The sequence below is a fragment of the Eriocheir sinensis genome, chromosome 2, assembly GCF_024679095.1.
Source record: "Eriocheir sinensis breed Jianghai 21 chromosome 2, ASM2467909v1, whole genome shotgun sequence".
Lineage (NCBI taxonomy): Eukaryota > Metazoa > Arthropoda > Malacostraca > Decapoda > Varunidae > Eriocheir > Eriocheir sinensis.
Window position 1 is genome coordinate 25837570 of NC_066510.1, and position 22406 is coordinate 25859975.

General features: G+C 46.6%; 2 protein-coding genes across 2 annotated transcripts in view; one reads left to right on the forward strand and one right to left on the reverse strand.

Annotated features, from left to right (window-relative positions):
* LOC127001809 (uncharacterized) overlaps nucleotides 1-8660 on the forward strand; it is a 34091-nt gene extending 25431 nt beyond the window's left edge. Inside the window, exons 2-4 of the mRNA XM_050867017.1 lie at nucleotides 4929-5081; nucleotides 5692-5876; nucleotides 6266-8660. Of these exons, the coding sequence (XP_050722974.1) occupies nucleotides 4929-5081; nucleotides 5692-5876; nucleotides 6266-7010 (1083 nt within the window). The 3' untranslated portion in view covers nucleotides 7011-8660. The remainder of the gene's footprint in view (nucleotides 1-4928; nucleotides 5082-5691; nucleotides 5877-6265) is intronic.
* Nucleotides 8661-8814: 154 nt separating this feature from the next.
* Nucleotides 8815-14139, reverse strand: LOC126998313 (uncharacterized). Its single transcript, XM_050859803.1, has 5 exons — nucleotides 13945-14139; nucleotides 11996-11998; nucleotides 10744-10938; nucleotides 9343-9479; nucleotides 8815-9113 (listed from the first exon to the last, which is right to left on the reverse strand). Exons 1-5 carry the CDS (start codon nucleotides 14137-14139, stop codon nucleotides 8918-8920), a joined length of 726 nt encoding a protein of 241 aa, XP_050715760.1. The 3' UTR covers nucleotides 8815-8917.
* Nucleotides 14140-22406: the final 8267 nt, after the last annotated feature.

Sequence of the window (22406 nt, forward strand, 5' to 3'; positions counted from 1 at the left end):
AATAATAAAAATGAACAGAAAAAAGGAAAAATGGAAAAAAGGGAAGGAAAGAAGGAAATGGGAGGAAAACAATGAATGAAAAGACGCAAGAGAACAACAAAAGAACAATACAATAATCGCACACATAAGAAAAGTGAATATAAAGCATAATTTTATATAAAAAAAATATATAAAGTACTGCTGTCGGCTCAAAATAAAATCTTCTCTGTGATTTCTTTTTACTGAAGCAGAATAACAAAGTGCAGGTAACAACAACCTCTAAAAACTACCGTCTCCTTCCACAATCAAAGTCTGTCCATGAATGAGTCAACAAGAAAGTAGATTAATATGTAAACAGGTAAATAAGTCAGTGAAATAAAGATCCTTCCTCTTGTGGCTCAAAATTTCCTTCCTAATGTATAATCCAGACCACTTCCATGTGACAATCATAAATTTAAACGTAGAATGTTCCTAGAATCCAAATCATGTCGTAAGCATTTGTAATACATTTGAGGTGACGTATAACAATATGAGGCAATCTAATGTAAAGCCCAATGTGTTCGCTGCTACGCTTCTGTACCAAGAAACGCGTGATGATGTGCTACTTTGTATTAGTGACATAAAACAATTACAACGTTTAAGCTGACGTGCAATACAGGAGACGCAGTACGTTCTTTGTGATGCTGCGCCGCTTGCAAGAAACACAAGAAACGCGAATGATTGATTGATTGATGGATAGTTTATTGTTGCAAGTAAACAACAAAGGAGAAGGGAGGAGCATGCCATCCCAACCCCCAGGCAGTACAGAGTGTGATTATACAACTAAGGATACATGTGGAAGTAGCACCAGGAAACTAAAAAGATACAATGGCAGGGGACAAGTGTGAGAATGTTTATTTTATTATGTATTCGCATCACTTTCCTATCAACACATTTTTAAGTCAGTCGGGAAAAAAAACACGCAACTTGATGTCAAAATACCAGATGCGCAGACAGTTCTTTGTGTTGCCTGCGTCCCTTACAGAAGAAACGCGTAGATGAGGATGTTTTGCTTTGTTCGAGTGGCCCTTCCCCTTATTACCCTTCAGGAGCGATCAGCATCTTCCTTTCTGCAGCTGCTTCTCCCTCAAAAGGCTATAATGTAACTCAGGACAGCACGGCACAGGTAAGTATATAGACACCTTCCTTGGGACTGCGCGACGCCACTCCCTCCTCAACCTCTTTCTCTTTCCTCTGCGACGTCACGTGGGGAGGGGGGGGGGGAGGGAGTGAGGGGTTTGAAGGACGTGCTTATCTGTGATTGGCTCATGTGGAAACGTCGTAACGGCCTTCGAGAGCTCTGATTGGTTGTCTTTTGGCCTCGTGGTGCGGAAAAAAACAAGGACCCGGCATGGTTTCCGGATAATAATAATAATAGCAATAAGAAAATGGTAACAATCAAAAGAAAAAAAAATGTAAAAGTAAAGAAGATGGAGGAGAAGAGGAAGAGGAAGGAGTGCGATTTATTTTTTGTTCCTCCACTTCCTCCTCCTCGTCGCTGCACTGTTGAGGGATCGGAAGGAACAACACGATTACTTAAGTCTCTGCGCATCTTTGTGGTCGACGCCAAAAATATGTCGCGGCTGCACGAGGGTTGCTGGGTCTGACTTGGCGCCCGGCAGCAGGTTTCCCCTCGTGACGTCAGCGATGCGTCGAGGGGAGGGGAAGGGGATGGAGGGAGGAAGAGAGGCAAAGAGGAAGGAAAGGGAGGTTGAGGTGGGAGGGGATAGGTATTGGGGGAAATGATGGTGGAGATTTAGGGGTTGGGAAAGGGGAAGGATGAAGAAAGGGAGGGGAAAAGGAGGAAAAGGGGAAGAAGGGAAAACGAGAGGGGAAGAGGAGGAAAAGGGGAAGGGAAGAGGAGCAAAAGGGGAAGGAAGGAGAGAGAGAGGGGAAGAGGAGGAAAAGGGGAAGGAGCGAGAAAGAGAGGGGAAGAAGAGGAAAAGGGAGAAAGAGAGGGGAAGTGAAAGGAAGACAAGGTTGAGGTGGGAGGGGATAGCAAGTTGGGGAAAGAGGTATGCAGAGGTAGGGGTTGGAAAAGGGGAAGAAGGAAGAAAGAAAAGGGAAGAGGAAAGAAGGGGAGGTTGAGGTGGGAGGGACAGGTAGTTGGGAAAATGAGTGTAGAGAGGGAAGGAATGAAACACTTGATGAGGTAGGAGGGGGAGAGAAAGAGGGGAAGGAGCAGGGTAAAGAGAGGTAGTGGGAAGGAGTAGGAGGGAGAGGGGAAGGAGGAGGGTATACAAGAAAGAGCTGGTTCGTCGCTCACCGCACGGGACAGATGACGCAAGCCTCACACTGATACGCCCTTCAGCACGTCACGCCACCTTGAATGATTATAGGTTTTAAACGCGTAACACCTGAAGACTCTTTGTGGCTCCTGAAAACGTAACCACTTTCTGAACCTTCCGGACTTATCATGCAGTCTTGACCTCGTGATTTCTAGCTCCTGAAGGTCCTCTGAGCTCGAACTCTTAGAAGAAGGCCTTGTGACTTAGAGCTCTTGATATCTCACTCTTGAAGAACCCTGGCAGCGAAGTCCTGAATAACTTGAAAGCTCGAAATCGTGACTTCGAACTCTTGAAGAACACCCTAGTTTAGAATTCTTGACAAAAAAGGTATAATTTCTAACTCCAGAAGAAAACCAGACGCTGTGAAAAAAACTATAACTAATCTATCACTTCAAACTTCTCTACATCTTACTAACACTCGCATCAGCAACTTCACACTAGCTACAGCACGTGGTTGGTTGGGAGCCACCCACTGAAGCTCTTGGGTGGTGGTTCCCCTCTTGGCTGGCGGCTGTGAGTGGTTCCGTGATTTGTAGAGGTGGTCGTTCCCCCGCCAGGTGGTTCGCGCGGTGGCACAGCTCCAGCGGGGTTTCCCTTCTTGGCTCTCATGCGGTAGTGTTGGGTGACAAAAACGGTGCCATTCAGCTGCTGCCAGTCGCTTGTAAACACAACAGGTGGCACTTCCCCTTTCTCGATCCCTCCTGTCTTGCCTCCTTTCCCTCTCTGCCTCGCCACCTCCCCCCTAACTTCCCCTTTCTCGTTCCTTCCAATCCTGCCTCCTTTCCCTCTCTGCCTCGCCACCTCCCCCCTAACTTCCCCTTTCTCGTTCCTTCCAATCCTGCCTCCTTTCCCTCTCTGCCTCGCCACCTGCCCCCTAACTTCCCCTTTCTCGTTCCTTCCAATCCTGCCTCCTTTCCCTCTCTGCCTCGCCACCTCCCCCCTAACTTTCCTTGTCTCGTTAACTCCTCCCTCCCGTCCTGCTCCATTTCTCTCTCTGCTCCTTCACCTGCCCCCTTCGCGTCGCCAGGAAAATGCACATTATACGAGACCCTTGAGAGGCTTAGAAGATCGTCTCGCCGTCACCATAAAACAGTGGAATGAAAACAAAGTCAAACATCTTCCTCGTGTCACTTCATCGTCAGGGTACAAAGTAAACAAGGCAGATCGGAGTCTTGAAAATCTGCCCTGTGTCCTCACCACCAAAACAGCGGGATCAAAAAGACGGCTTGAAATCCCTTCCGCAGCTAAATATTCAACACGAGGATCAGAGAGGAAATGCTTTTGATTTTTTCTCTTGTGATACATTTTTTGCTTAGGGAACATGACTCGGTTCTTCCGGGTCACACATATGAAAAGATGGACTAAAAGAAGATGAGGAAAAGGATGGAAAATGAGAAGTAACAGCTGGGGAATGGCTTGTTTTAGAGAATGGACATGAGGATAAACAACACACGAAAGGATGCTGAAGAAAAGCGGTGAAAGTATTTACACCCATAAAATTAAGGAAGTGTTCGAAAGGAGAGGTGGCAAACTACACAGAGGTAGAAGAAAGGAGAAAAGGGTGAAAATAAGCAGAAATGGGTATATGTATATGCTTTTAGGAAGAAAATTAAGAAAAGGAGGGGAAAATGAGGGGAAATGGATGAAAAAACACGAAAGAAATAGTTTAATGTAGAAAAGAAAGAAAAAGGAGGGGAAAATAAGGGGAGATAGATGGAAGAAACACCAAAGGATTAGTTTAATGTAGAAAAGAAAGAAAAAGGAGGGGAAAATAAGGGGAGATAGATGGAAGAAACACCAAAGGATTAGTTTATTGTATTTAGAAAGAGAACAGAGAGCAAAGAAGGTTAGTTGATGTGCCAGGGAAGGGGGAAAGTGTAGAGGAAACGCTTGTGTCGTTATGAAATAGAAATGGGTGACAAGCGGCGTGAGCAAGGAGAGGGGTGGAAGGAGAGGAAGGGAAAGAGAAAGGGTGAAGAGGGGAGTGTCTTGGCGGACCATAAGTGACGCCAAGACAGCCATAACACACACACACACACACACACACACACACACACACACACACACACACACAGGTATACACAAGTGGGTGCCAAGTGGCCGTGACAGCCAATAGGTATATCCATGACTAACTTATCTACGTTTTTTTTTGTGTGTGTGTATGTGTGTGTGTGTGATTGTATACTACGACATGATAGCTTTTGTTGTTGTTGTTGGTGGTGTTGTTGTTGGCGGCGGTGGTGGTGGTGGTAATGGTGGTGGCGGTGGTAATGGTGGTCGTGGTGTTGTGGTGATGGAGTATTTTTTATTTTTTATTTTATTGAGTTTTCTGTTGATCATTCTCGTTGTTGCTGTTGCTGTTTTCCCCAATCTCTTAGTATTTCTCTCTCTCTCTCTCTCTCTCTCTCTCTCTCTCTCTCTCTCTCTCTCTCTCCTTTCCCTAAATTCCGTCCACAGTCACGGTTTCATGTTTCACGCTTTTTCGCTCCTTTTCACCACCTCCAGACTTTCTCCTCCACACATACAACTCCCTCATGCATCCTCCTTCCCTTCGCCCTTCAATGAGTCTGACTAGAGAGCGAGGCTTAGAGAGCGAGACCTAACGTATATCTCCTTCCACAGGGCGGCTGGCACTGGCTTGGGTGGTCAGCAGACGCCTGGTTTTGGGTGGATCATCAGCATGTCATGAGCGTATGGGGCGTGGTCTACGATGACGTCACTGGCAATGCTTTTTACCTCCTCGACACGCCCATCGCCACGCTTGATCAGATACAGGTAAGCACTAAGCAGGTGGAGGAAATGAAAAGTGGGTAGGCAAATGGGGCGAGAGGATTGTAATGAGTTTTAGGGTTGGATTAAAGGGTGAAGTTCATTAATGGAAAGGGTGCAAGGGGAAATTGAATGAAAGTGGGTGTGGGTCAAGAGGAAGCAGGTGTAATTAAGTTAGTGTGTGGTGTGTGTGTGGGTGTGGGTGTGTGTGTGGGTGTGGGTGTGTGTGGGTGTGTGGGTGTGGGTGGGTGTGGGTGTGGGCGTGAGTGTGGTGTGTAAAGACGAATGGATGATAACTAAAATATTAAAAAAAACAGGATAAATTGACTCGATTTTTTTTTCAGACAATAAGATATTATAAACACTGTTATAGGTCACAGAAGAGAGGTAGTGAATCAGCCGCTCAGTACAATGTCCCCGGATTTTCTCCCTATTTATTTACACACACACACACACACACACACACACACACACACACACACACACACACACACAAGTACAAATATGGAGACGGGACTATACGAGCGTAAGCCCAGGCCTTGTAAAATTACAACTAGATTAATACAACTAGGTAAATAAATACACTACACAGTACACATTCCTGCTCCTTCCCCAGACGCGGCTCACGGCGTGCGGCTCCTCCGTGCCCGAGGAGCTGGTGTGGACGGTGGTGTACCAGGTGGGCGCCGCGCTGCTCCACGTGCTGCACGCCGGCCTGCCCTACACCCCGCTGGCCCTCGACAACATCTTCCTCCTGAGGGACAGGATTGCCCTCGAGAACATGCTCTCGAGGAAGCACAGGTTAGTCGGCTAGGAGGGACTTTCAAGGATGACCAAAGGATTATTTTGTCTCCTTTCTTATTCAGTTATTTGGGTTTTAGTCACATTTCCTTAGTCATCGCATTTTCTGATTTTGCGAGGTTGTGGTATGCAGCTGTCGTGACATTTATGCAACAAACATAAGACTATATAGCATCAAAAATTCTACACCAAACATTTTGTTTATACTTTAGGAACCCTTTCAATAATAAAAAATACAAGTTTCTCCTACGATAGAAAATAAAATTCTTAGGAGTAACTATAAAAAAATTAGTGTGATGTATATACATATGAAAGCTGTGTAAGTTAAGGTCATCCGTACAGTAATAAAAAGTCCTCCAGGATATTAGTCAACACCGCCTGTGTTTCAGGATGACGGGCTGCGGCTGTGAGTCATGGCGGGGATCCTCGGGCCACCAGCAGGCCACGGCCAGCGGGCCCTCGGAGCGTTGCTTCGTACACCACGTGGGCCAGGTCATCTTCGCCTTGCTCACCTGTCATCTGAGATCTCAGCCTGAAGGAAACTTGCCTCCCTGCAGCCCCGTCAACACCCTACGTTCCCTAAAGCACCTGTACTCCCCATGCCTTCTGCGCCTGTTGTCCCGTACGCTGGCCGGGGGCGTGAGTACGGCCTGGGACGTGATGGGCGGCGGCGGGGAGGGACGTGTGGCCGTGCGTGCTTTCCAGTGGGAGACACAGTGGGAGCAGCTGGACCCGTGTCCTGAGGCTGAGTGGCCGCTGTCTGGATCTGAGGCACTATTCCTTGAACCTCCCCTTGCCCCTGCTCCGGGCAGCGGCTCCGCCAGCATCACCGTCACCTGCCACCAGGCGTCAATGGCGGTCAAGGATGCCTCCACAGGTGCCGACGGGGAGCAGCAGCAGGGGCATCACGACCAATGGGAGTATACGATCAGGGTTTACGAAAGCAACCCACCGATACCAGACTTCCTGTGTGACAGCTCGCCCGTCCAGCTGGCGCAGGTCGTGAGGATGGCGGCGGAGCGAGTGGTGGCCCTGAGGGGCGGGGGCAGCCTGGCGGAGGCAGTCCGCACCTCACCACACCGCCTCATCCAGCACGTCATGACGGCACAGAAGAAACACCTCAAAACTAAATAAACCTCGCCGCTCATCATGGCCCCAGCCAGCCAAGGGACGGCAGCCACCGACCGCTGAGTAGTGGCGACGGATAGGAATCTCTCCTCCCTCCCACTGCCCCACCGGCATGTTTTCAGCCATGTGTAGTTGTGTTAGCACCCTGTGACCCGGCCAGCATTGAGGCTGATGTGAGATAAATAAATGAAGTGATATGTAAAATGTCACTCAAGCTTTCAGTCAGATACATTATCTAAGAACAGTTTGTAATTTCAGGAGAATGCCTCAGTAGGAATAGAAAGGAAATGAGACATTTTAAGGTCAGTCTGTGGCAACAACTTGGTGAAGAGTGGGAGGAGGATGGCGTCGGCGAGACTGAAGGTGTCATTAAGTAGGCTGTTTGTTCCTTTGCGCTTTCTAATCGTTTATATGTGTAAAAGTTTCACAAGATCAGGTCTGTACCCGGGAGTTACCTTACCTTAGCCTGATGAAAGAATGAAACCACCCAGGATAAGATCTTTTCTCTGTAGTCATTTTACCAGAGCCTGGCAGAGTACTGTGTTGAGCGATGAGGCTTCACTTATTCCGGTGTCGGTCACAACTCTTTTGCCAAACCGTCCGGCTGCGGTTCAGTCCGAGGGAAAATTTACTGCTCCGTCCAGAGTGTGAGACTCTCACTCCACTAAATGACCCACTCATCAGCATGATGTTTTCACCTGCTGAGGACCTCGCACACGAGTCTCACGCCACCGCACTGTGGCCCTGCCCTCTGCTGAGCCGGAGCAGACTGTCGGTGCAAAACAGTGCTAATCTTCACGTCTCGCAATCCTTGCTTGTGAAACTGGGCGAACAACGGGTGCCTCACAGACACTACCACACCTTAGCATCTTTAACCTTCTTCCACTTCGCCTGCCTCTGTTTACTTGATTCGCAGGGATCCCCGTGAGCCCCGCCGAGCTTCGTAGTGCATAGAAAGGTCACAGCGGTACCGCTTCGCCACCCCGAGTGTTTGCCTCCTCGAACCTCACCGGTGACAGGGTAACATGACACTTTAGTTTTGGCGTGTGTTAAAATTAGGACATTTTTTTGTACACTCATAGATTGTGCTTAGCTGTACTAACATTCGGAAGGCGCCAATTTTGTTTTCTTCCGAGAGTGATCGAAATACTGATATTCTGTGATCTAAGTTAAGGACTGGAATGTAAGCTCTGTGGTGTCTGGAAACGTCAGCAGATCTCTCCGTGCCCTGAAGCCGCTGGTTCCCTGGGCACACTTGGCACTCTCCTTGCTCGGCACACACGGCCGCAGCACCGCATGTCCCTCCCTCCTCTATAATTATATAGTGACCACTTAGTCCCGCCGTCCCTGTGTGGACTCCTAGAATCTTCTTTAGGTTTAGCAATACTATTTATTTTTAGATTGTGTGATTTTTTTGTACTTGCAACACTGCTTTTTTTCAAACTTTTACAGATTTAAACACTTTTATACATGATATTATAGATTACACATTATGAACTAGTGACAAACACGAATGTTCCTATGTGGTCGCCCCGGAAGGGAGGACCTGAGCGAATAATGGATTAACTCAGTGAACCTTCACGGTGATCATTAAATTAATTGTTTACCTGACAAATACTGCACCGAACTGATATGTTCATAAACGTACTAATGTCACTTTTGTTGTTATTGAAGTAATCCCTGTTTCATGTTCTGCTTGAAAATCTAGGTGTCCGAGAGGGGGCGCTGCGCATTTACAAATACGGTAATGGTTGCTGTTGCTTTGGCGGTGGTGATTGTGAAGGAAGCAATGCGTGCAGCGTGTAACAAGCTCTCGGACGAGCCAGGAGGTACAGGTTGCAGCAGTGGCGTTGATGACGGCGGGGAAGCGATGTTGAAGGGAAAGTAGAGGTCGTAGCAAGTTCTGATGTGATTCAGAAGGTAAAGGTTGAAGTAGTGGTGTTGATGGTGTTTGGGGTAGTGATGTTGGGGACAAAGCAGTGGTCGTAACGTGTCAGCGGGCCGTCGGTGTAGGAGTGGGTGAAATGGTCGTCCTGGCCCAGCTGCACGACAAGGATGAGACACGCTGCCACGACTCTATCTAGCTGGATGAATGTCTCCAGGGACAGACTGAAAACAGAGTTACGTTAGGCAAGGCAAAGAGGAATGTGTTGGGAAAGGCAGATGTATACTAACCGAGGAGACAAAAATTATAAAAGTTTAGAATTCAATGACCCTGTAAAGTGCAGAACATTGTGGATGAACTTTTCAGTGGGCAAGAAGAGCATGTGAAGGAAACTGAAAAAGCTATGAGTCTCGGGTGATACTGGAGTTCTTAACCAACCATTGTGATACTGACCTGTCGAGGCCCCACACCAGGAGGCGGGGAGGGTGCTGCTCTATCCTGACGGCGAGGTTGCTCAGCGCCATCTGTTCCCTGGAGCCTCCCGGGACCTGGTAGGCTGCCGCTGTGACCGCCGCCAACAGCTTCTCACCCTGCGAATGATTAGTGAGCGGGAGGTGCTTGTGGATAGGGGTGGTGGGCAAATAGGTAAAAGAATTGTTATTTTGGGGGTCACGTGTTACAGGCGAACCAGAGAACCTCCACTAAAGATGTTGCTCTTCATGGAAAGCAAAAGTCACCTATACGCCCTTTTATGTATACATTGAAAGATCTCTCCTCTTACCATAAAGGAATTGAAAGTATGGAGATTATCATTTAGAGTAAGAGGGAGCCCTTTAGAGGTATAGCAAAGGAAGAAGTAAAAGAAGAAATGGAGCACACGTAAATCATGAGGAAGCAATACGTGTATTTTCTGCAACATAATGAAAAGGTGGATAAAGTTACAGGTTTATCGCCTTGTAACGTGATAGAAGTATGCGTATGTTTTCTTGATATCGTTTCGAGGGATTGCCGCGTGTCTCAGATGTCTCTCGATAGCGAACGGAAGGGAACATTGCTGTCATTGCAAGGCCCATTTATTGGCATCAAAACGTTGGCAAATAAATAGCTTCATTCATTCAGGCTAACAAAAGAAATGAAAAAAATATAATAAGATCCACCCCATTACTATCAGGTCATTGTTATTTATTTTTATTTTTTTTACTCAAAGCAATGTAAAAAACTTGCTTGAGTAACTAGTGAGCAGCGGGTGTGTATTTTTCCCCGCGATGCCGCAAGTGCCAGTGTTTCCCTACCACAGCTGTGTGCAGTTTATAACAGCCTCAGAGTTATAACAATTCTCAAAATGAAATCTGAACAGTGCGTTCCCCTCCCTCCTGCGGTCTCACTGCACACGACTTCCTAATCTTCCTCATTTACTATACGGCGTCCAGCTCCGCCAGTCTTCATTTCATCCCTTTTCACTGGCAAACTTTGGAGCAGCCTTCTTTCGTAATTCCTCGTTCCTACAACAAGAACTGCCCTTCAATTCTGCATTTATGGAAGTGAAAATGTTCGTTCATGGTTGAGTATGATTCAGACTAAGTTTTTATGATGTTACCGAGTGGGTGGCAAGTGTGCATCCTCACGCATGCCCAGCACATGAGGTAAGACTCCTCGCCTGACTGGTGATCTCACAAGTCAAACGAGCGTCCCCGCAAACAACTTGTTCATGATGCGGTGCTCCAAGAAAATAGATTCGATATTCATCAAGCCTTCTCGATGCTATATCAGTTTTGGTCATGGCAGATCAGGAGAAATAAGGATGAGAGAGAGAGAGAGAGAGAGAGAGAGAGAGAGAGAGAGTGTGTTACTGACCGCCAGGGTGAGGTGGTGTCCAACATGGCAGACCCGGTAGAGCAGCCCTGAGGTCTCCGCCAGGGGCAGCGCCGTGGCGAAGAGGAGGGCGAGGCAGCCGCCCCGCCACTGCTGCAGCGAGCACGCCAGGTATAGCAGCGACAGGCCTTTCATCATCAGCTGGACCACGCGCAGGCCCGTGGTCAGCCCGAACACCTGGTGAAAATCAAGGAAAGCCAGCCAGAAAATAGTTACCCTTTATATTTAGCAAAGCGTTGTGTGTCCTCTGTCTACTGTTCATTTGGTAAGAGCGTCAGTGAGCAGTTTTCTTCCTTTTCTCTCGCTCTTCCATAAAAGCCTTTGGTCTGGCTCCTCTTTGTTGTGGAAAAAGCGCTCGTCCTCTATCCCGATGTTCATTTTGTAGGAGAGTCATAGAGTGAGTATTGAGTAGCTCTTATTTTTCTTTCATTATGGCATTTGGTTTTGCCTTATCTTTCGCCCCCCCCCCAAAAAAAAAAAGAAAGATACGCATTGGTAGGAGTGGGGGCTGTTGGTCGGGTAAACACTAATCAATGACAAACCATCGGAGGGTCAACTATAACAGTAAATCCCGCTCATTCGTGTTGTATAGTCACCAAACATTCATAGACGCTCTCTCTCTCTCTCTCTCTCTCTCTCTCTCTCTGGCCTTTGTTTGTGTGTGTGTGTGTGTGTAGCAGCGTCAGTATAAGTGGTCTGTCTGTTGACCACTTGTCTTGAGGGGAGGAGGAGGGAGGCGGAGTGGCGAGAGGGTTGAGGAAGGGTTAGGAAACGGCGGGAATGGTAGGGAGCCACAACGAGAATGGGGACAAGAAAACGGGAATAGGGGAAAGGCTGTTGAGTAGAACCTTGTCTTGTAATGGTTGCTGGAGCTCCTATAAATAGAGCTTACTTTGGGGGAAGGAAATTGCGGGTGTGAGCACTAATTTGTTTCGTTGTTCAGAGAGAAAAGAAGAGAACGTTTGATGGTTTGGATTCCGGACATTACCCACATAGCAGGATAGGCACTGACCTTTTAATTGCTTATGATGTCACTTACGCCACTCCTTGTAAGGTCTTTGTGGAAACCAATATCCTTTAGTGCAGCCTACACACTTTTTTTGGGGGGGAATCTTCAAAATTATATCTTTGTTAGTATATATGATCCTTTCAGGAGAGGCAGAAGAAAAAAATATGCATGTGTGTTAGTGTTTTTATTCCCGGCAATCCATGGCGGCATAATAAAATGGGTTACCCTCTGAAAGGCAAATGTGGATGATTACGGCACTTGTAGGAGTAACTTTAAGGTAAACTTCACTAAAATATACAGGCACGGGTAGCGAGGCTAGGTGCCGTCATCACGTACGCACCGGCTCTCCTTCGTGACGTCAATGTGACGTTTTACTATGAAGTAGTAGTAATCACTGACTCGATGGTTATTTTCTCACACACACACACACACACACACACACACACAGCAACAATAGTTCAGCCACTGCACTATGTTATATAATTACTGCATGTTGTACCAAAGACCGTATTTTCCATGCAAAGGATAAGGTAATTTCCTGCGAGTAAAACTTTTTCGCAAATATATAATAGTTTCAAATGAGCATCATCCCTATGTATCGGGCTGGACTAGTGTGTGTGTGTGTGTGTGAGAGAGAGAGAGAGAGAGAGAGAGAGAGAGAGAGAGAGAGAAAACCAGTTGAGTCAGTGATTACTACTACTTCATAGTAAAACGTCACATTGACGTCACGACTTGAACGAGAGCCGGTGCGTACGTGATGACGGCACATAGCCTCGCTACCCGTGCCTGTATATTTTAGTGAAGTTTACCTTAAAGTTACTCCTACAAGTGCCGTAATCATTCACATTTGGCACCTAAGCCTATTTTTGACAATTAGGTCGGGGTCTCAATCATCGTCTTCCAAAACACCATCCTTGTCCGACGCTTTGTTAAAATGTTATATTCGAAAAACTGTGACATGGCGCCTGAAACGCGTAGTAGATATTTTTTTTTTATCAAACAGCACCAGTCATATTCTAGCCTGAACTTTGTCTATGTCAGTTCATATTCCTGTTCACCTGTCATCCGTGAGGCTTAGCGCCTTTATCTGGTGTCTGGCGCAAGGTGGTGGTCTACCGTTGCCGCACCTGACGTCAGGAGTGTCAGGACTATGCTCGTGAAGTCTCAGGAACGAGCCCAACAAAGGAAAACACTTCCCTCCGCAGAACAATGGTAATAACACCTTCACAGCATTTACTAATCGACTTTCTGGCCGGAAAAAGGACGGCACATGGAAGGAAAGAGTTACCCAACGTGTTGGCTATGCGGCCTTAGCTTCCCTGCGTCTCCCTTCCTGTCGACCCTACCTTAACCATGACCTTCACCACGTTACCAGTATAATTATTGTGACTCACGTAGGCTTTGTTGTGTATGAAGAGAGTAAGGGCAGGGTTATCCGTTTAGCAACCTTTCCAACCTAAAAATTTAAATCCTATTTGCTCCAGTTTAGGTTAGTCACCCTTTTTAACCAGTTCGTTAATCAGAAAAAAAAACATCCTTGCCGCCTATTACTATTTGGCACAGCGGTTATGGTATTGTTATTATTGTTATTATTATTATTATTATTATTATTATTATTATTATTATTATTATTATTATTATCATTATCATTATTATTATTATTATTATTAGTAATCAAAGTAGTACTGTGAAGTAATTTATCTCTGGCTCTGTTGTTATGGTAGTGAACATTTTTTTCTGCCTTTAGAAGCCAAGGTATTAGCGGAGTCTAGCTCTCTCAAAATGGTTGTTTTCTTAAAATGTTCGCTGCAGCTCTGAATTAATTACAGTAATCGTTGAAGGAATCAGTTTTATTTTTTTTTGTCAGAAGGACACCTACACCACTTGTTTAACTTCTCTCCCTCCTTATATTCTCATGGTTTGGAAAAATTTGTGAGGTTGTGGAGAGTCGTTTGTATCACCAACCTTCTTCCTCAGAGTTATTGCCGACCCTATGGTGTGCACCGCATCGTGACCAAATGCGGTTCTTTTCTAAGCTTACTAACGACACAAAGCAGGACTCAAACACAGGCTCTCGATAGTTTTGTGTCCTAGAGTCGCGTTCGTTGCATTACCTTATTATGCATCGCGACGGCCTTGACCACTGCCAACCATGATGAAAACGAAGCTCTCACGTCCCCAAGGGCCCACTTTTCCCTGGCGAGCGCCTCCTTGCTGAGCTTCTCGAGGCTGGCTGTGAGGACCACCACGAAACTCTCCGTGTAGAGGTCCAGGATGGCAGGCACGAAGTTGATGAAACAGACGAAAGGAATGCTCGCAGCCACCTCGAAGGATGGCAGAAGGAGCAGTGTGTAAGTGACCAGAATCATGGTGTAGCCCAAGTAAGAGAGCAAGGAAAAGTTTATCTTACATCTGCTCTGTCTCATGGTGAAGGACTGCATGAACGTCAAATAGCGTGCCGTACTGTCCCTCTTGCGTATCGTCTCCACGTAGGCGATTAAGAGAAGGCAGTAGCCAAACACGCATGGAATATTTATCATCACGAACCAGTAAGGCAGGGGCGTCAGGGCCAGGTACAGCACCAAGAGGCTTCCGTAAACCGTACACCCGAGGCTGAGGAGAACAGCGGGCAGCAGGCGGCGCCGTCGAACCGTGTAGATGCCACCTTCGTTCTTGCTGACATGAAAGCCCAAGACCCGCATCAAGGCCATCACTCCACCGTACACCTCCTCCACATCCACCTCAGACTCCTCCTTCTGTCTCGCCATGTCCTCATCCAGCCTCCACAACTAAGTGATGCTTCCTTCAACTTTTTTCCCCCTTCACTTTTTTCCCCCCTTGTTAAATCTCCACGTCAGCAGTAAGAACAAAACTTCCTAGTAAGAATCATGCCCTCCTTTACTCCCGCGGGCCAGCAAGAAACTAACTGCTCATTGTTCCAGATTCCCGTTCCCTTCTCGGCCGCGCGGGGCGATAAGAGCAAGGTACACATTACTCATGTTATTCTCGAGGACTTAATGGCCGAGCAAACAGTACAGCTAAGGTCAGGCGTAGAGTACTCCTGCCTCAAACAAGAGTATTTTATCCGTTAAGAGTCATTAGTTTGTTCCTGTCGTATCGTGTCGCGTTGCCGATTCGATCAAGCATACGGAACGGACCATGAACCACCGAACGTACCATCTCTCACCACACTAGATAAGCAGATTCATGGGAAGTTTACAATCTGGGCGTATAAATAAACATGTACCTGTAGATTTTTTTTATTTTATTCTTCTAGTAATCAAAGCATTCAAGTTCCTTTGCTACGCTTAAGGAGGACGAGGAAGAGATCAATGCACATCACGACACCAATCAGCCTCACGTCTCTACTTTCGTGGTATAGCTCTTTAACACCTATAGTTAGATTTTCAGAATTTCTAATATATGTAAAAAATCATGAAACCAATTCTTTACCACAAAGGAGCAGACGGCCACTCATGTAAAGCGCAAGCAAACAATGGAGCCAACGCGTTACAGGAACCGAGACCAAGACAGACAGGGCAAAGGGGGGGGGGGGGGGGAAAGTGGCAGGGGGCAGAAGGAGCGCATGAAATCATAAAGAAGCACAAGTGGTTTCCTATTCCCTCATTGGAAGTATATTTTTTTCTCATTGGAAGTGTTTTTTTTATTTTTTAAGTTGGGTATAATGTGTGCGAGGTCCGGTGTGGTGTCAATAGTCATCCCTTATCGTAAGACATCCCATCCTGAACTTCGCGTCGTGGAACCCAATCTTCACTATCACAGTAACCAAGTGAAGCATCTAAGTGCAAAATAGTAGCAAGGAGGACCCAAAAACCGATGCAAAGCGGAACAGGTCACAAAAAGAAGTGATTGTTGATATCCTAGTTATATACACACATACGTCATCATTTGGTTTTATAACAATATAAATAAACTTAGGTGGGACAGATCCCGACAAGCAGTCGACAAAACACACTGTACCGTGCCGAAATTCATGTATTTATACATGATGGGATGTCTCACGATACTGGGATGTCTCATGACACCACACCGGGTGGCGGGTGTTTACATCACACGGGCGTCACGTGTGTGTCACGGCCAGTACATGACACATTCTATGAAGTTGCAGAAATCAATAATCTGGAACTTCATAGGTTGAGGTGGCAGGGTAATCAGACTTATATAATGTAGATTTTATAATGCATTTCCTTATGAAAATAGTTATTATTCATCACAGCACGATATCTAAGCGTATTCGACTCCATTGTACAATTTGCTCTCGCTCCCACTACTCCAACTGCAAAACCAAAAACGTTAAACATTTTTATCAGTTTTATTCATAGTAGACACTGCTATCACTGAACACCCCTGTCTCTTAGGGTTTACACACTGCACATTCACTGAAGTTGTCAATTCATCTCAAGGCAGCTGTGTCAGTGAGGGTCGCGAGTGGAACTGCCCACGTCGCACCTAGTGAACTTGCACGCCCGGGACACTTCCCATGGATGACAGCCTCTGTTGGTTCACCATGGATAGGTAATAATTCCTGTAAGCCTCGCATGCTGAGCGCAATGCCTCGTAATCTGTGCGCAATGCCTCGTATCCTGAGCGCAACTTGTCCATATCCCTCAATAGCTGCTCTTTGGTGACTCTGCGGCGGGATGGGGCGCGGCGTTCCCCCCGCCCCGAATTCGAAGCGGCAGTTTTAGGAACTTTAGCCGAAGTAGCAGTTGTACTACTAGCGGAACCCTCATGAGCTACTGGGAAGAGGCGTTTGCGACCACTTGCTGCTCGACTCGGGGGCACGGGAGTGGTCCTCAGTGATGCGTTCCCAATGGCAGGCCAGAGTGGAGGGAGTGTACCCCTCCGAGAGGCAGCTCTTGACACCCCTTCAACCGATGAAGTGGCCATGGAGCCGTACAGTGACTGTACTGCCTGTAATGGTACTGACGAGGCACTCACAGCAGCTGTATCTTGGTGCACCAGACCGTTCCCGACAGCAGGCCGCGGTTCAGACAGGGAGGATGTTGGTTTGGAGGGTTTCACCGGTCCACAATCCGTAGAGAAGGTTGTGGAACGAGAGTGTGAGGGCCTTCTCGCAGTAAACATGTTCGGGGGTAAGCCCTGCATGACTGGAACCAGCGCCGCAGTGGGGGACACTCGAGACAGGTCAAGGAGATCTACTTCATGGGGCTTCTCGGCTCCGCTGTTTGGTATACGAACCAGTGAGCGAGTAAGCTGGGACGCCACGTGAGGGGCAACCATGGCGAGGGTGAAGACTGGGGGCGATGGGTGATCCCAAATCTGTAATATAAATTAACATGAGAGAGAGAGAGAGAGAGAGAGAGAGAGAGAGAGAGAGAGAGAGAGAGAGAGAGAGAGAGAGTGTAAATCTACACAATACTGGCTGTTACGGATACCATAACCTAATTACAAATACGGTGCGAAGCATGTCAGCACAACACTCACGTCAATTTACTACACTTCATAATAGCCTTTTTTCAGCACTGGGCAACACTAAACCCACGCTACTGCACCTCGCTAAAAATAAATTAATAATTGCATTCACTGTTAATCACTGTCCACCTTACTGACGACCATAAAGAAGAACGAAAATGGTTTGTTCACTGTCACCTTTAGTTCTTGCTGCGCTTCTCCTGTGTCCGTAATCACTGCGGGTCTTGCTCAGACTGGTATCGAGCAGGAGAGCGTGGCTGCATTTATATAAAAAAAATACACATGGCAACTCATCTACAACGTTTTCCGCTTAGCCACGCCCTCCCTGAGCCCACAAAAGACGTTTCTGTGTTACGAAATTTTGGAACGTGTTGAGAAACGATACAAGGGTGCTTTTACTAGAATCATTACTTTTCTAAGAGTGGAGTCACTTCTTGAGAATAAGCCGATGCTACAAATATAGGTTACATGTTCCTGCCGTGCTTACTAACGAAGGGCTATATATGTGAATTCTGCTACTTTTGTCCCTGGATACACCATCAATAAAGAAAATAACATGTATGACTGTGGGTTATGCAAGTGTTTTTTTTAATAAGACGCACCTTGATAAGATATTTCAACCATTATTCAGTGTGGCGCAACGTTGAGGCCTGTCACGACGTTTGGCAACTCTTGGCACGTGCGTGTGAATCAATGGCTAGAATCATCCAGAGCAATATTTCTCTAACTTTACCTCCTGCGACTTAGTTTTACTCCAGATATTGCCTGCATCCCCCCTCCCCCATCCCTGCACCTCCCTCCCCCATCCCTGCACCCCCCCTTCCCCATCCCTGCACCCCCCCTTCCCCATCCCTGCACCCCCCCTTCCCCATCCCTGCACCCCCCCTCCCCCATCCCTGCACCCCCCCTCCCCCATCCCTGCACCTCCCTCCCTCATCCCTGCACCCCCCCCTCCCCCATCCCATTTGCAAGACTATCGACAAAACCAAGAGATTCATGTTTTCCGGCAGTTGACGTTTGATATTAAAGGTGAATTAATCTGTAGCAATATTAGCCATCGCATTTATTATCTTAATCATGAAATAATGGTGATACCTTCAACGCGCTTTCGTCACTACAAGCAACCTTAGATTACAGTGACCTTGACAAAGTTATGCGTGCCAGATCTAACGGTCCTAAAAGAAGTAACTTAATTGCCATTTAATTAAAACATCAAATGAGAGTGTTATTTCAAAGTATCAAATGGCATCGAAAGATAATTTATGGGAAGTTTTAATTTGTTTCCTACACTCGCAGATCAGGAAAAATACGGCTTGCATCATCAAATAAGAGTCAAGGTCAAGGAAACGTTTAGTAAAATGTGCCGACAGTGTTTCATCAGCTCATGAAAACGTTGAGAGAGAGAGAGAGAGAGAGAGAGAGAGAGAGAGAGAGAGAGAGAGAGAGAGAGAGAGAGAGAGAGAGAGAGAGAGATCCTGTTTGTAACCGGAAATTCTCGGAAAACTTTGACTATATACTCACTCACTATAGTAACAAAAACCTTCCATTCCCGTTCATTTTTGGTTAGAGCAAGTTAGGAGAGCACAACATTACGTCCTAGAAAAAACACATAACACTCGAGAAACCCCCATGACTCATCGTGACGTCATAAAATTGCGACAGTTGCCACACGTTTAATTACTGGCGCCATAGCATCATTGCATCACGTGTAGTATATTCTGACGGTGGTACGGCGGGGTGACGCTGGCATGGAGACTAAGAAACAATGTATGTATTCAATTTACTCTCTATTTCAACCTGCTGCGTCTCATATCCTGAATTTTTCCACGATGCGTCAGGGAGTTTCGCAAGACTTCCGCCCCCGAGTTTGCAGAAGCGCTGACTCTACTCGTAGCGCGCAAATATCAACTCACTGGTAGAGGTCCACAGGATTAAGCATAAAGTATAAACACTAAACGCTGGATGAACTGCATTGGAATCTTATCTCGGCTCATGGTGTGGAATTCTAAGTATTCTGGCAGGGGCAGACTCTGATAACAGAACGTGCCGCTCTGGTCCACCCTATGTATTTTTTTTTTTTTTTTTTTACATTGCAGCCTATTGCGCCGGTAGGCTTCTTCCCGGTGGATCCTGATGGTCGGTCCAAGGCTTCTTTCCGGTAGGTCCTGATGGTCGGCCCAGCCCGTTCTGGCGCAGGCGAGTGTTTATAGTGGCGCCATCTTGCATTGGCTCATGCTGCCCTCCCAGAGCTCATCTTTGATCCTAGAATCTAGAGTCCGGGTTGATAGGTGGTCTTCTGGACAGCATGTGGGTAGTTTTAAGCCACTCGGCGGCGGCTGAAAAATCCCAGCTTGGTGGCACCGGGCGGGGATTGAACTCGCGTCCTCCTGAACACGAGGCCGTTACTTTGACGACTCAGCCACCGCCTCCCCATAAATCAATATATGCATGTTATTTTCCTATTCAGGTAACATACGAATCAACACTAGCTGTAGTAGTAGTAGAAGTAGTAGTAGTAGTAGTAGTAGTAGTAGTAGTAGTAGTAGTAGTAGTAGTAGTAGTAGTAGTAGTAGTAGTAGTAGTAGTAGTAGTAGTAGTAGTAGTAGTAGCAGTAGTAGTAGCAGCAGTAGTAGTAGTAGTAGTAGTAGTAGTAGTAGTAGTAGTAGTAGTAGTAGTAGTAGTACTAGTAGTAGTAGTAGCAGTAGTAGTAGTAGTAGCCGTAGTAGTGGTAGCAGTAGTAGTAGCAGCAGCAGTAATAGTATCAGTATTAGTAGCAGTAGATGTCGTTTGGAAATATACCCCAAGGTAGGACAGGGAAAGCTGTACCCCCCACCCCCGGCCCCCCTCCCCGTGACATTGCTAAGGAGCCCAGGGCGTGCCCCGATTCACGGAAAGCACAACGCATCTGGGGAGCCCTTGCCCAAACTCTTCCCACCCTAGCCTACACAGGGTTCCCAGACTGATTCTGCTGATCCTAGTATACCAGATCTGGCCGACAAAACCCACCAAATCCAGTTACCAGGGGGTTTAAGGGCTCGAACTACGATTCTTCAACCCCTCAGCAGAGCTTTGAGTTAAAAAGCCACTTGCTATTTATCTTTTTTGCCTCCTTGTCGCTCATGCTCACTGCCTAGCCTTCCTACCTGAACAAAACCTGCTGGAATTGCAGTAACTGTCATTTTACCTATTGTTGGTAAGCTTGTGTTCAGGTAGAAGCGCTGAGTCGGTTTAAGTGAAAAAGGGCGACATAAATGCAAGATGGCGTCTGGGGTGCCCGTGACCAAAGCAAACGCTTCCCATCTACGGCTCTGGCGGCTACCAGGGTGCTGCTGCTGCTACTCGCACTATGCCAGGTCACAGCCGATATAACACACGAAATCCGAACAGAAAGCCTAACCTACATTCTTATAAAAAAAGCGGGGCTCCTACCGTACGTGGCTTCACTGCGGGTTTTGACGACGCACTAAGGTAAGATACAACGCAGGCGCCCTGAGAGTCGGAAAATTTGTGTTGTCTCGTGCTTGCAGCTTTTTCTTTGTCCGCAGGGATGTGGGGGATACCCTCGGTTTGCTCCTCTTCTTATTTTGCAACTTTCCATGGATCTCTTACTTTTCTTAGCTTGTTGCTTAGTTAATGAACTGAAACTTGGTGTTTTTCATTTATTTACTTTGTTTGAATCCATTTTACCATCATATCATGGCGTCAGTAATTCTGTTTCCCATCACACACTGGGACAATATGTAAAGTGTCAGGAAGCCATGCACGTACAACAGGATAACTAGAGACTGTGCAACCAATTCACAGAACATTACACTTCTATGGGAAAGTAAACAGGAAACATCGATGTCACCACACCTCAGGAAATACGGATCTGTGGCAGTTTGCAGGGTAATGTGAAACAGAAACGTCAGTCTTTGTACCGACAGTGTAACTAACAGAAAACTGCTTGTTTCGCAAAACTGGAAATCTCAACTCAGGCATAACCAGGTGCTGGCAGGTTACTGAAGTTAAAATGCTTCCCGGAACTCCTGCGCTGGAGAGGTGAGGCAAGAGCAACCGCCGAGCACGATGGAGAGCTACAATACACCGTCACCAAACAGAAAAAGGAGGAGAACTATGGAAAGCCCCATTGTGTAGGATAAGTTTATTGCAAGTAAGGAACATGTGGACAGAGGATGTCTAAAACAAACAGTCACGCTAGCTAGAGTCTCACGCTGCCGGAAAAGCTAGGTGGGAATGTCAACACAACCGTGAACAGGATGGGTGTAACGTCACCCAGCGAAATAACTTCCCTAGGACTTTGCCCAGCCCAGCCAGCAGCCTTGAGCTCACCCACGTTACCAAGGATTCTACTTGCACTTTCCTCCTTGCGCGTTACTAACCTACGTGCTGATTTTAAGTCCGCCAGGATGTATATAGTCTACTAGGGGAGCGGGGCACCTCAACTTCAATCCCTTTACTTACAACAGCCGATAAGTTAATATTAAGGCGGGGTTCCCACTATTCCGTTTTCACGGATCCATCGACCGTCAGTGACGTCATCAACGGAGCGGAGCCCGTCTAGAGATGAACTCAAGTTAACTTTTGGATCCGGGGTCGGGGTGGGGGTGCAAGTCCAGTGATGTTGAATATCCTACATATCATGAAAATATGAGACAGAAGTACTTAGCTACATAATAACATATACAAGAAGTCGTTATGGTTAATGATGTCCATATGATTGTCAACAAATGATGAGCGATGGGCTGACGGAGTGGATCATCCGTGCCGAGCGGCCGCTGTTTCCCTGACGTCATTTTGACGTCATTAACGTCGCCGGATCCGTCAAAACGGAATAGTGGAAACCCCGCCTAAGGCGTATAAGGAAGCTCCTTGCTATTTTAGGACTTTTTATTGCTACCCTACAGCAGTGACTTGCACTTCCCTTAAAATAACTCACAATAGTTACCTGTGTTATTAGAACTAGTTTTGCGACAAATATGATAATTATTTTCATTAAATAATCTTAATAGTTTATCCATTATTTTCATATTAATTATCCATCTTTATTTTAGAAGTGTCATCCCTTTGAAGTGTACACAGTGATGAGTGGAGAATGGGCAGAGAAAGTTCATTATTTTTAGAAGCAAATAATCTAAATATCACGTTAGTATTATTAATATTACAGTTTATGGCCTCT